The following is a 13,751-nucleotide window of genomic DNA, read 5'->3' as shown; positions in this document are numbered from 1 at the left end:
GATGGGACCGGACTGCGCCCGCAGGAGCTGGCGGTGACGCAGAGGGGGGATCCCTTTGGGGTCCCAACTCAACTGAGACCCTTCTCCCTTTTCTCCTTTCCCAAGTGGGCTGAGCTGCGAGGATGCCGGGTCCATCTGTGCAGAGGTGTGTCGGGGCTCAGCGCTCCATCGCTGCACTCACTGCTTTCACCGCTGAGTGATGCTATTCAGGGCAAGTTGGACCAAAAATGAGTTCATTTCCTTGTCTTGGGAAACTCATTTTGACTTAACACACAGGCAGTAGTGAGGTATCTTGAGTTTTTATTTCAACCCTACTCCACAGGAAACAAGCATTCGCTACTGTTATCTTCCTTAGCTTTGCTTTTAATTTGATCCAGTACTGTGTTAAATACAAAATACTGCTTGACCGAGAAGGGATGGTGAAAAAAACAAGATGCTAAAAAGGAAGCTCCTTCACAGACATTATGAACTGTTTAAAATTAGTACAAAGTAGGCTGACAAACAGATAGCGTGTTGTGCATCCTGCCCCGCTGCACAAGGAAAGGGCACGTGTAGGGGAGGATTCTCAGCATGGGGATAGGCAAGTGGTGATGTCCGCAGTGTGCCCTGTGGTGGCCTCAGAAAGATCCTTCTGGGCTTCACATCCCTAGCAAGCTTCTGAGATCAATGGTGTGGCACAAAGCCCAGGGACAAAATCCCATGGGCTGCCTCTGCCAGGGACTGTTGCAATGGGGCTGATCCTTGGTGTGCTCCCCTGTGGGAGGAGAGCTGGGTGCACTCAGCCCAGTGTCACCATGTGCTGCTGGTGACAAACTCAGTGACAGATAGAGCATGGTGTCTGTGAATGACCAGCCATCCTCCAGGTGCTCCACAGAGCCCAAACAGCCCCGTGAGGTCAGTCACTGTCTGCATCCCCAATTTACAAGAGGGGAAACTGAGGCACAGAGTAATGACTTGCCTGATAGCAAAAAATGGCAGCTCACAGTCTCAGACCTTCCATTCTGACCCCACATTCACCCCACAAACTGCCCATCACTCAGTGCTCAGTTCCTTCTTCTTCTCCTTCCCACAAGGCTGAGAAGTGTGGCTCAAAGGAGCAAGGGCTGTATCCTGGGGACCTGGGTGAAGTGACGGCAGAGACCTCACCTGGTCCATCACCTCCTGCCTGCAAGACCTCCTGTCACCCTGAGAGCCCTCCATGCTGAAGGCTGCTCCGGGACACCAAGGGCAGAGCCCCAGTAGCCCTGTGCCAAGCTGGGACACAGGGCATGCAGCCCCTTCTTGGAACACTCTGCCTATAGGAAAGGGTGGGTTTTTTTTTCCTACATGGAGACCACAGCCACGGGAAGAGCATCTGGGAAACTTCTCTTTGGTAATTTGCTGCAAAATGGCACAGCTACATGGAGCCATTACCAGGGCCCTCTTCTGACATAAAGAAACCAAGGCTGAGCCTGAACACTTCAAGCTCCAGGGTCAGGACAGCCCAAAGGCAGCCAGGTGACACTGAGAGCAGCAAGGAAACCAAGAGACCCTAGGAGAAAACAGCTGGGATGGCTCTGAGGGCCTGTCCAGGGGGAACACACCGAGTTGTGTGCTTAATACTGGTTTGGAGAAAGGGCTTTCTGGTGCTTTGGAGTCTGGGGAATGCTGGAAGAGATTCAAGTTTCAATGGCATATAAGGCTTTGTTGACTGGACCTTCCTGTCAAAAGCATGGGAGGGGAAGGCTGATGCTGAAATGACTTCTGACCGTTTATGAGACAAGCAGGTGTGCCAACCCATTCAGGCTCTTTTTAGGGAGCTCCACTCTGCCACCACAGGCTGGGATGGCTGTGAGCTTGATGCAGGTCCCCAGGGTGTCACCAGCCAAGGGAGTGTGGGGACACAGCCCCAGTGGGATGCTTGGGGTCAGTAGGGTGAGCGAAGCTCCCCTATTGCCTGCAGCCCCTCAGGTGGTCACCACATTATGAAAACGTTGCCTAAAAAAATAAACAGTTCTCAAGGTTAAAAAAGAAAAATCTGTTTAAAATCAAAATCATGCAGGGGGCAGCAGGTGGCTTCGGGGTGAGCCCATGGGCCAGGCTCCCCTCCCTGCTCCCCTTCCATGTCCCCGTTGATGTGAAGTGTCCTTAAGGCGTCTATCGGGACGTTTTGGCCTCCAGAGTGCTGGGCCGGTAGAGGTACCTCCAGATGGCGTAGTAATGGATGCCAGCTCCAATGGCCACAAAGAGGTGCCAGATGGCGTGGGCGAAGGGGATGCGGCCATCGCTTTTGAAGAAGACCATGCCCAGGCAGTAGGAAATCCCACCAGCCACCAGCTCTGGGAGGCCATCCCTGTTGGGCTGAGAGAAAAAGCATGGGGACAGTATGGTCACCAGCAGCAGTGTGTCAGAGCCTTGACCTGCCCTGTCCCACACCATTCCCTCCTTATGGCCAGTGTGCGGTGGTGTATAGTGGCAATAATGTGAAGTTGGTACAAGAGAGGTGGTGATAAGTATCCAAAAGGTTATTTAAAGGAAAGATTCACCAAACAGAGGCCTTTAGTCTGCTGGAAAATGCTGGAGCAATATCCAACAAGGAGCAACCTCAAAGAGATGCTGCTTCAGTGGGGGGTCAGCCCCCAAAAGAGGTCTAGAGGAGGTGGAGTCAAGATCCATCCCTTCTGGGAGCACAGCTGAATTACCCTCACCTGTGTTCCCACAGCTGACCCAACACTTGCCTCAGCTGATTAATCAGAGGTTCAGGCTGTGATTTCCCATACAGGCCAGCAACCCAGCTTTGCTGGGATGCTCTCAACACAATGGAGCACGGAGAGCAGCTCCTTTGGAGATGGCCATGGGCACACATGGGCACCCAAATCACAATCAAACCACATCACTTCATCCAACACCTACTGCCTACAGGCTGGACCATGCCAACCCTCTGGAGCATCCCAACCCCACAGAACAAGCTCTTGTGCTGAGCCCATGTGCTTTCCAGCATGGCTTACCATGGAGAGGATGACCAAGGCGGGGAAGAAGCCCATGATCACGTAGCACACCAGCTCCACCAGCTTGTACCTGCAGCCAATGGAGAAGGTGCTTGGAGGCAGGGTCGGATTTTACATTTATATCTCATCTATGGGTGTCACCACGAGAGTTCCCATTTCCAGGCGTGAGCTGGCAACGCAGAAAGCTTTGGGAAGGCTTTGGGGGATTTAGCTTTCTATTTGGTGCCACCCCGTGGAAGAACCCACTCATGACAATGCATCCTCCCTCCCACATCCCTGCCTCAGAGCTGCAGCCTCCTAAAAGCACAGTGTATGGGGTAAGGATGTGATCCTCCTCCCCAAGAGGCTGCCCAGAGACCCCATGTCTGTCTGTCTATCTGTCTGTCTCCATCTTGGGCCTCTCTCACAGCTGGACTGTTGCACTGGGGCATTCAGGGAAGGAAGGGCAGAGATGGGTAAAGGCACTGACCGCTCATGGAAGAAGAACACATAGACGGTGCCAACAGATGCCATGATCCAGATGATCCAGCGCATGTGGGAGGCCCAGGGCCCCAGCTCCCGTAGGTTCAGCCTGCAAGACCCAGGGCTGCGGTGAGGGGGACCCCAACTCTTTTGCTGCACCCCAACCCTCCTGCAGGAAGGAGGTGCTGGAGCAATGCTGCCCTTCCCACCCATAACATCAGCTGAAAGGGATTGAGATGCAGAGAATGGGAAGTTTTAGTGGAAAGTGCAATCTCTGACCATTACTTCTGGGCTGGTTTCTGCTTTCTGGTAGGGCTGAGCACGCCAGGCACTCACCATGGAGCATATGATGCTGCGATGAAGAAGTAGATCACCATCCTGTCGAACATGTGCAAGCAGTGCTCCACAGTCCTGCAGGATGGACAGACAGATGGAGTCAGAGCTTGTGGCACTGTGCTCTGTAAAGCCAGATGCATTTGCAAAAAGACAAGAAAATGCTTTTTCCCATTGGCTCAGAAAAACTTTGACCAAGAGGATTTGGGCTGTGCAACAAATACAAACACAGGACTGAGCCCCCAGCAGGCAGGGCTGGTACCTGAGATGCCTCTTCTTCCAGGAGATGGTGTGGAAGATGGTGGAGACAATGAAGAGGCTGGACAAGCCGAAGCCGTAGATCCAGGCTGAGATCGTCTCCCACCGGTCATCAGAGAGGATATAGAGGATGGAGCTGCCAAGGATGCTGGGCAGGATCCAGAACTGGGAGGAGAAGGAGCCCGCTGGTCACAACTTGCATTTCCACTGAGCAGAGGATCTATAGTCCCTGTCCTTCCTTGTAGGTGTTTTTTCACTTCACCACACAGAAGGGTAGGCAGGCAGGGAGAAGGAGGAGGGCATGAGGAGGACCAACACCTCTTGGCCATGCTCTGCCAAATATTCCTACTCTGCTAAGGGCCATCCCAAAAGGACCATCTCATGCCAGGGCTGGAGCAGGAAGGAAAGCATCTCCAGAGCATCAGGCACAGCTGCTCATCCAAACCCCGAGACCCTCAAGGGCTGCAGGGCTGATTATTGATGGTTTTTTGGTGATCTCTGAGGCCGGGCACTGTCCCTCACCCCAAGAGGGGACTCAGACTCACCGCGTGCGTGGCACAGTTGGCCGCATGCTCATACTCCGTCGGCTGGTACCTGCGGTTGGAGGGGACACGGTGGTTCATGAACCTGCAATGGAGCACAAAGAGAAACACCATCAATGGTTGGGAGGACTGAGAAAGCCCTTTTGGAGGGCAGTGCCTCTGGGTACTGCCTGCACCCACCCCACAGCCCCCACAAGTGTCCCAAGTGCTGATTGCTGCTGGGGAAATCCCTCCATGCTCCCTAGGAAACTTTCCTCCTTTATTTTCTGGTTCTCTTTGCCCGAAGTATCAGATTGCTCCTGGCGTGTAGAGGAAGGTATCGATTTCTCCCATCAGATCAATGCACACAGAGCAATAAGGAGCTGTGCCAGCAGCCCGCTGCTGGGTAGGTGATGCTGCAAATTAAATGTGCATCCCTGAAAGCAGCCATGCCCCACTCCCTGCTCCAGCAGGGTGGGCATAGAGAAAAGGTATAACAGTGATCATTCCACTTCTGCACCTTGGAATCAGTGCTTTAAAGATGCTTTATGCTGTAGATTAGAACAGGACAGCCGGGTGCAGGGGCAGGAGTTGGTCTAATTGCTCCTTGACCCTGTTTGCTCCTGCACCATCTGCCACATGTTTCACAGCACAGCTGTGTGCAGCCAGGGGCTGGGGGTAGCTGGACCTTGCTGAGGGTGACCCTAAGGGAGAGAAACAGAGGGGTTCAGCTCCCTGTGCTCTACAAATAGAGGGAATTTGCTTGCAGCACACACTAGACCCAAAGGAAACAAATGCTGCCCACAACCAGGATGTAACTGAGCAACCCTGGGACTGCCCCCTCCACACCTGGAGATGCCACCTCCATCCTGGGGACACTGGGTTCCCCCCATCCCACCAGGGCTGGCTGCACTCCCCATGCCCCAGCCATGTCCCCCCCCTGCAGGAGGCCACCGCTGCCCCACGTTGCCAGGAGACTGTCCCCAGGTCCCCCTTGCTTTCTGCTTCTCTTTCTCTTTTCCCTTTTCATAACCAGGAGAAGTGGGGCTGCAGGCCCAGACGTCCCGCGTGACGTTGCAGTTGCTGGGGTAACATGCACACAGCCTTTCCTTGCATTTATTTTTTTAACAGCCTTTCCTTGCATTTATTTTTTTAACAGAGCCCCGCACCGGCTGCTGCTCCATTCTGACCCTCTGGCGGTGACTGAGGGACGCAGAGGGGAGATCAGTTCCCACAACCCCCCCTCCCAACCCCCAACCCTTTGGGCAGAGCATTTCAGCAAGCACTGTGTGACTGCAAAGCTCAAAAGGCACAGAAAAGTTTAAAACCTCTGGGATGGGAGCACAAGCCTATTCTCTTCCTTGGGACAGCGCATGAGAAGCAGAGCACCCCGGGGCTTAGCACAGCCCTCAGGGCTCCCAGAATTGGTGGGGACCAAGCGTGGGTCACTGCTGTAGCCCCAGGGCTGTGCCTGCCCTCCCTGGGCCCCTTGTCCAGCAAGAGAGACTGAAAAGGGACCAAGCACCCGGCTCAGCCCAGAGGAACAAAGAGCCCCTTGTCCCCAGAAGCCGGGCCAGAGCACAGAGACAGCTTCCCAGGCTTGTTCCTTTCTCCTACTCTGTTTTTTTGTGTGTGTGGTTTTTTTTTCCCTCCTGTTTTGTAGTTGTGGGTTTTTATGTTGTTTTTTTGTTGTTTTATTTTTTAAGACCTCTGTCCAGGAACAAAGTTCTGACCTCAAAAAAATCACACAGCTATGCCTGGCTCTTGCTTTGACATTGCTGGGAGACAAGAAAGTGAAAAGAAGGTTGTAAGGTTGAATAATATGAAGATGGTAGAAAAGATAATTCAAAAGGTTATTTGTAAAGGGAAAGTCACCAGTATGGATGCCTTTGCTGAAAAAAGCTGGGGCAATCTCCACCAGAGAGCAGTCTCCAAGAGATGCTGCTTTAGTGGTGGTCAGCCCTTAAATGAGGTCTAGAGGAGTTGGAGTCAAGCTCCATCCCTTCTGGGAGCACAGCTACATCACTCTCACCTGTGCTCCCATAGCTGACCCGACACTTGCCTCAGCTGATTAATCAGAGGTTCAGGCTGTGATTACCAATTTCCCATACAAGGGTTCAGTTATATGATTCCCTGGGACAGCTCATGGGGGTGCATTGGAGTGTCTGACACTGCCCTGTGTCTAGCTGTATGCATTCCACATCTCATGCATCTCTGCATTAAGGTGTTGGGCACATTGCCATGGCTGTGACAGCCACCAGAACATCCCCTGCCCACTAACAGTCAGTGCTGGGTGCTGGCAAGTGAAGGGAATGAGCCGGAGCAGCTGATGGCTGTGGGTTTCACCTGTGAATGGCTTATAAAAGGGCAGGGTTGGCTCAGAGCTCAGTTTTGTGCTTGTAGAGGTGGGAGCTGCTTTGTTGTGCATCCTGCCCAAGGAAAAACAGGATTGCACTTTAACAGTGGCATCCTGCAGAGAGGATGGATGGAGAAAGCAACAGCATTTACTGGATGCTGTTGTGCTGGTAAGGCCCTTCTGGGTGTTCTTTGATAGAGCCAGACTTAGGAGCATGTATGTGCCGTGATGCATGCAGTGACAGAGATGGAGCAGATGTGGCCCTGCGGGACAGACCATCCCACACCCTCTCTGTGCATGGCCTCTGTTTGCCCTAATGAGGCTGGAGGCAGAATGCCCTGTGCTGATGCCAGGGCTTGGTCTTGGGGCTTGTGCATGCTGCTGCAGCACCCCTATAAGCTGAGGCTTGGTGTGTACTGCTTCTGTCCCATAATCTGATAAAGCCCCAACTGTAGCCCCTGTAAGAGGCTCCATCCTCTTGAGCTCCTTTGCAGCTCACAATTAGCTCAGTGTGCTGCACGTGAAGGTGCAGAGAAGAGCTTACATTCTCCATAGGGAAGTAAAAACGCAGAAGCTGATTCTGCCTGGCACTGCCATCTGTGGAGCTGCCCACGCAGGCATGTGCCCCATTGGAGCCTCTGCTCCCATGTGTGCTCCTACAGAACATATGGTGCTCTTCTAGGTATGGATACTGATTTTTCTCTCCGGCAGCTTTCTGCTCTCTGTACAGACAGCATCTCCAGCTCTTCTGAGGCAACTCGTGACCCTGCAGCCACAGCAGAGCTGTTGTTTATTCACAGCAGATGGGATCGGTGAGTGTTTCCCAAATTACTTTCTGAGCTGGGACTTCTTGTTTCATTTGGTCCTGGTGAGCCCTGATTAGTCACAACATGACTCTGACCCCCCAGGTGTTCAGTGGCTGTTGGTAGGGCTGAAAAGCCCCTTTATTTGCTATTAGCTTTCCTGGAACTCAGAACCGCTCAACCCAGTGGTGTCTGAAGCAAGCACTGTGATGTTGGTGGTATTTGGCCTTACTAGGGGATGTCACATAGAGCCCACCTGACTCAGGATTATGAGCACTACATGAAAATGCTTGAGGCTTAAGGTTAAGTTTTACCTGGAAAGTTCCAAAGGGTGCCTGAGTCCTGCAGAGCCCACATTGCCTGTTCAACAGGCAGCTACACGGGGCAGTGCCTTGTGTTCCATGTATTGCACTGACGGTTATCTCATGGAATGGACCAGGGCAAGCTGTGCCAAGGAATCACATCAGGCTGATATCCAACACCAGCTGGAGGAGGGACATGGTGCATCCATTTCCCAGCTGGCAAAGAGGCTGTCCTTCCCTAGCAGCATATCATGGCTTGGCTGCCCATGGGACTTGCTGCTGCTCATGCAGTGATTCCTGCCTGCTCCCCTGGCCTCTCTCAAAGGTTGTTTGGGGGCTGTCCTCATCTCCAGCCAGCTGTGCTGAGAACTCTGTGAGTGCTCACTGCCTTCCCAGTACCTGGATGCAACGACTACAGTCTGGACAAACTTCATGCATGAGATCTCCCCGTGCTGACTTCAGGGAGTAAGTATCTAAGTCAAACTGTTCCTAAGCTGAGCCAATATTTTGGTAAGATGTGGTGATCCTATTTTTCATTGGGTCACTCTCTCAGGGTGTTCACAGTCAGCGCTGCAGGTCCCAATGGGTACAGTGTGACCCATCAGCAGCCCAGAGCTGCCATCTCAGTGCTGGAAGCTTTCCCCTTCTCACTGCTTCATCATATGGGCTGCGGGGGAAGCAGAGATCTTGGAAAACAGTTCTGTGTGTGGGAGCATATGAGGGCTGCTTGTGCTTCCTTTACAAAGCAAACAGGGAGAAAATGCTCCCAGCACAGTGGCTTTGCCTCAGCCGAGTCTTTGTGTATTTGGAGTTTGAACACCCCAATGCTTTCTCTGTCTTCTGTACCGATGGCTCCCAGAGATGTACAGGATGGGACCAGTCTGTGTCTCCTTGCTTAGTGTGTAAGTGCACAGGGAGCAGTGAAATTCTCCCCTGACCTTTTGCTCCATCCCCCAGTGCTGGTGGATGTGGTAGTGCTCACATTCTGCGTACCACGCAGATAAGGACAAGCCTGGATCAAGCACCTATGGACTGTCATGAGGACTCTCCTGGCTGCTGCTCCTCTGTGCAGGGCAAGACAAGCAAGTGCAATAAGACATGGAGCCTCTTGTGTGGGCAAATCAAATCCTGAGCCTCTACCACTTAATTATGGTGATTCAGTGCAGGCTGCAGCTCCCAGCAGTGCCCTCACTCTGGCTGCTCCACTCCAGAGCTGCAGGTCCTGGTCAGATGCAGCCGTTCCCCTTGTAATCTTGTTTCCTTTCAATTACAGTTCCTGATGGCCCAACACTGAGAAGCATTTATGTGCCTGCAGGGAGACCAGAGCTGAACTGCAGTTGCACACAGGCACCCAACAGAGCCCACAGTGAAAAGTGAGCCAAAGCAGCACAGGGTAAGGGAGGGATCATTTACTGGCCTGTGACCTGGCCCTGATGGGTTCCAGGGATGATGTGACTGCACCGAGCCATTGCTCTGGTGGGAAATGGGGACACCTCCCTCTGCTTTCCTTCTTTCAAGTGTAGTGCTCCATCCCCAGAGCCCACCTGAGAGCACTCAGCGCCCTCCAGCCCTGGGTTTCTCCCCGTGGTTTTCAGGTTGCTCCTGCATTGATCCCGTTGCCTTTCATCTCTGTTAAAACCACTGCAGCCCCCATCCAACAGGTCGCTGTGTTTTATTTATTCCTGCTGGCAGGTGTATTGATGGCCAAGTTCCTCCTTTCCTGGTCCTCGCTCAAAATTAGATAAAAGACATTAAAAATGGAGCTGTTCCAGGCTTTTCTGCCACAAAGGAAACTTTCTGCTATGTTTTCCAAGGAATTGAGAGTTCTTTACCCTCTGAGAAGACCTGACAAGATGCTGATGATGCCCTGAAGGGCAGTGCAGGTGCTGCTGCAACTCCCACTCATGCTGGTCCCCATCACCCATGGCCCGATGGAGCTGGGGGAGCTGCTGGCATGAGAGACAGAGTAGCTTTAGGGTCTCTTTTGAGATATGGTATGGAAGAGTGTTTAGAAGGAGAGGAGAGCTGCCACACAGAGCCCAGGGGGATGGGGATTAGTGAATGGTTATTTTTAAGCACTGGGGTAAGAGGATCTCTGTGGTGATATAGGGAGCTTTGGGTGAGCATCACGTGCTGGTGACCACATCAGTATGTCATGGGGTGAGAGTTGGGGGGACATTTATCTCACCCCACTCCCCATCCAAACTCTTACATGCAGTGATGGATCAAGAATACCCCAAAGGTCTGACCATTCCCATGCCCTGTAGTCCCATTCTTGTGCAGTGTCCACTCCAACACACTCCTTTAACAAGCTGTTTCCATAAGGACCATAGCAAACCTTAAGGATGCTGATTTGGGGTGACCAGGACAGCAGATGGATTGTGATGGGGGGCAGCTGTCCTTTGCTTCCAGTCTTCAAAGCACAGCTGCCATGGAACAAACACACTGTTTTTTCCCTGTTCTGGGTGCACTAAACTTGGCTCCATTTCCCAGTGGCCCTTTACAAGCAGGCTGGGGAAAAATAATGTTTGAATTCTGTTCTCAGGAGGAGTTTGGGTCCAGGTGTGTGGTGCTGGCAGCCTCTACGTCCCCCCCCCAGTGAAGGATTTCTCCTGCTTGGAGCAAGAATGCCACCACCCTTCATTTTCACTTCTTTCTGAGGGGGATGTCGGTCCCAAACAGCACTACCAGCACTTTGATGGGGCAGAAACGTGCCCCTCAGGACTGCATTACCTATAGGGCTCTGTGCAGTGATGGAAACATCCCCAGCCAGGGAGCTGAGGGCAAAACCTGTCCTGGGACCTTCCCAGCATCCTATGGCCAAGCATTACACAGCCCTTAGGATCCCCATAAGCTGGTAATTCCCATGGGAGTCAGCACCCAGCAGCAGGTCCGTGCCAGCTGAGAACTGGGCTGCCAGTGCCCCAGCAGTGGGAGGAGAGCGAAGTTAAACCCAGAGGGGAATTCCAGGACCAGTCCTTAGACCCAGCACCCCCCCAAACACCTATTTGGTCTGCGTGCCTTAGACTGGTGTGGCATATGGGGATGGTAGGTCTGAATGGCAGCAAACCCAATCCCTGCTATATGGAGCGATGCTCTGAATCCCTTACGGATGCAAAAAGGAACAGGCATACTTGTCCTGAAAGACACCGTGTGCCTGCAGGTGAGGGGAACAGCCTGCACCTGCCCTGTGCTTTGAGGCACTCAGCACCTTTTGAAGGTCTCTCAGGGCTCGATTTGGGCTCTGGTTTGATCCAAGGGGCTGGGGCACAAAGCAAAGCAATCCCCGCGCCGAGGGCTTTACCTGGCGTAGCGCGTCTTCTGGAAATCCAGGGCTCTGGACGCCAACATCGCGGCGGTGCCATGGGGCGTCCCGGGACGCGGCCACGGGCGATTCAATGTGAGGTGAGGAGCCCGGGGGACCCCGAACCCCGCAAGGCTGGCGATGCCCTGCGGACCCGCAGGGACTTCATCGGTTCCGTCGGGGCTGAAATGCCGGGGAGGAGGGGAAGCAGAGGGCAGCCTCGCCCCCCTGTTGCACAAGAGAAGAATCCGGGGAAAAACAAAGGCGACAGAAAAGGAGGCAGCTGGAGAGGCAGCCAGCCCCGCTCACAGCCAGCAAATGGGTAAAGATGGGGAGGAGAAGAGGAGGGGGGACAAATCCCGTCCCGCTCCGCCTGGTCGCGGCAACCTGCACAATCTCTCTTATCCACCCAGGCAGCTTTAAGCACAGCTAAAAATACCCCCCGCACACAGACACACACCCCCGGCGGATCAAATAGCAGCAGATTTGAATTGAAAATGTAATTAAAGCGGGGGACGGGGGGGATGGAAGGAGCAGCGAGCGCGGTGGTGACTGTGGGTACCTTTTGAGGTGCCTCTTCCTGCCCCCAGTCCCCCCGAGGGAGACGTTCGGCTTTGGTTTTGCTTTTATTTATTTTATCGGGAGCATTCTGTTCATTCTGTCCCACAGCTCTCTGCAGGGCTGATGGCTCTGCTCCAGCTGTCACAACGGGGTGTGCAGGGCTGGGGAGCCACGAGCCTCCATCCAAAGCTTCCATCCTCTCTATCATCTCCCAGTGCCAGGGGTTGGTTGTTGAGGTGTTGATACCCACCCGAGGTCTGTGAGCGGCTGGCCAGCAGTGTGCCCACCCCATGCCAGGGCTCACTGTCCCTGGAGGTGCTCAAGAACCATGGAGATGTGGTGCTGAGGGACATGGTTTGGTGTCATGGTGGGAACGAGTTTGAGTTGGACTTAGCTATCTTGGAGGTCTTCTCCTTCAGGGTGCCTTCAGGGTAGCAGGTGAGGGACAAGGAAAGGACCATAGGGATAACAGCACCTGGAGGAGGAGAGCCCACATGTCCCCAACACGGTCTGACCCTACTGATGCTGTAACAAGGGTGGTGGGAGGAAGGGGGAACAACTCATGCAGGGTATACTCGTATGGTTGTTCAATCACACGCAGCTCCACAGAGCTGAAGCTCTTCCTTGAGAGCATCATTTTCCATCAGTTCCAAATCATGCTTAGAAGCTCCTTTTTGCATCCAAGTGAACACTAAATCCCTGCGGCAGAGGGGCATTTGTGTGCTACATAATTCAAGGCATGAATTAACTCTGTGCAACCCCCTCCAAATGCAGCTTCAGCTCCTCCATGGGACGCACGGGAGGGGGATGCTCTGTGTGATGGGATCCATTGGGCTCAGCCTCTTTGCATGTTTTCCAGTGCTGGGACCAAGCAGAGGACAAGGGAATGAATATGTCCCTGCTCCAGAGGGACCTTCCCAGTGTATCTGGGACAGCCCTTGCTGTAGGTGACAGGTTCACGCTGCCACGCAATGAGATCACTCCCAAGCCCTCCCCTATGTTTTGAGGTTTGTTTTTCCAAGTTCCTTCCCCAGCTTCAGGATGACAAGGCTGTGGCAAAGCCTGTTTTGTGATGCCTGCTCCCCGCTTTACCTTGCTCCGCACTTGGCTGGAAGAGAAAACAGCAACAAATCCCCTTTTTTACCCACATAACCCCAAGCCAAAGCCCACAGACAGGGGCAGTGGAGGAGGGCACCTAAATGGAACCATCGCTCCCGAAATAGATCCGTCTCAGAGGGCAAAAGGCGAATGGAATGAAAAATAAGTTACTATTTTTGAAGCCTGGCTGCAGTTGTTATGGCAACGAAAGCCTCACGAAATCCTGCAGGGGAACGGCTGCAGCCCCACATCCCCGAGCCCACGGATCTTTACGTGCTGCTTTAAATGAGGTTTCCTACCAATTAGCAAATGATCTCGCGCCACACGTTGCTTTTTGCTGCACGGATCTTGCACTGGCTGTTACTGAAGCACTCCAGACAGCTGAAAGCAAACCCCCTTCAGGCTGAGGAAGGGCATAAACGATACGGTGAGTGCTTTACTTCTAATACTGCGGGGAAAAGAACACCGCTGAAAATACGTTTAAAAGCAGCGCACGGTGCTCACAGTGAGGGCTGCTGAGATGCTGGGGCGCCCCAAACGAGGTGATTTTGGGGCATCAAGACAGATGTCAGGAAACCCACACATACACGGTGGGCATCACCCACACGTGATGGAGCCCCCCCCCGTCCCACGGCTGAGCCCTGAGGACCTCCCGCGGCACGGAGCAGAACTGCAGCGCTCGGGCAGCGCCGTCCTCACCCCGCGGCGCAGTGACGGCCCCACGAGCACAGCGACGCCGCCATCTTCTCCACCTGCAGCCCCCCAC

At 53.5% G+C, this 13,751-nt stretch overlaps 1 protein-coding gene and 1 long non-coding RNA gene across 2 annotated transcripts; one reads left to right on the top strand and one right to left on the bottom strand.

Moving 5' to 3' along the window:
- Positions 1 to 283: 283 nt before the first annotated feature.
- On the bottom strand, positions 284 to 11,932 carry MMD2 (monocyte to macrophage differentiation associated 2). Its single transcript, XM_072349617.1, has 7 exons — positions 11,327 to 11,932; positions 4,586 to 4,667; positions 4,045 to 4,205; positions 3,786 to 3,860; positions 3,457 to 3,558; positions 2,988 to 3,057; positions 284 to 2,340 (listed from the first exon to the last, which is right to left on the bottom strand). Exons 1-7 carry the CDS (start codon positions 11,371 to 11,373, stop codon positions 2,137 to 2,139), a joined length of 741 nt encoding a protein of 246 aa, XP_072205718.1. The 5' UTR covers positions 11,374 to 11,932; the 3' UTR covers positions 284 to 2,136.
- LOC140258903 (uncharacterized) lies at positions 6,974 to 9,813 on the top strand. Its single transcript, XR_011905317.1, has 3 exons — positions 6,974 to 7,086; positions 7,629 to 7,729; positions 9,296 to 9,813. It is a non-coding gene; the product is annotated as an uncharacterized lncRNA (long non-coding RNA).
- Positions 11,933 to 13,751: the final 1,819 nt, after the last annotated feature.

This window comes from Excalfactoria chinensis, chromosome 14, assembly GCF_039878825.1.
Source record: "Excalfactoria chinensis isolate bCotChi1 chromosome 14, bCotChi1.hap2, whole genome shotgun sequence".
Classification (NCBI taxonomy): Eukaryota; Metazoa; Chordata; class Aves; order Galliformes; family Phasianidae; genus Excalfactoria; species Excalfactoria chinensis.
Note: the sequence above shows the minus strand (reverse complement) of the source record. Positions and strands in the feature narration are given on the sequence as shown.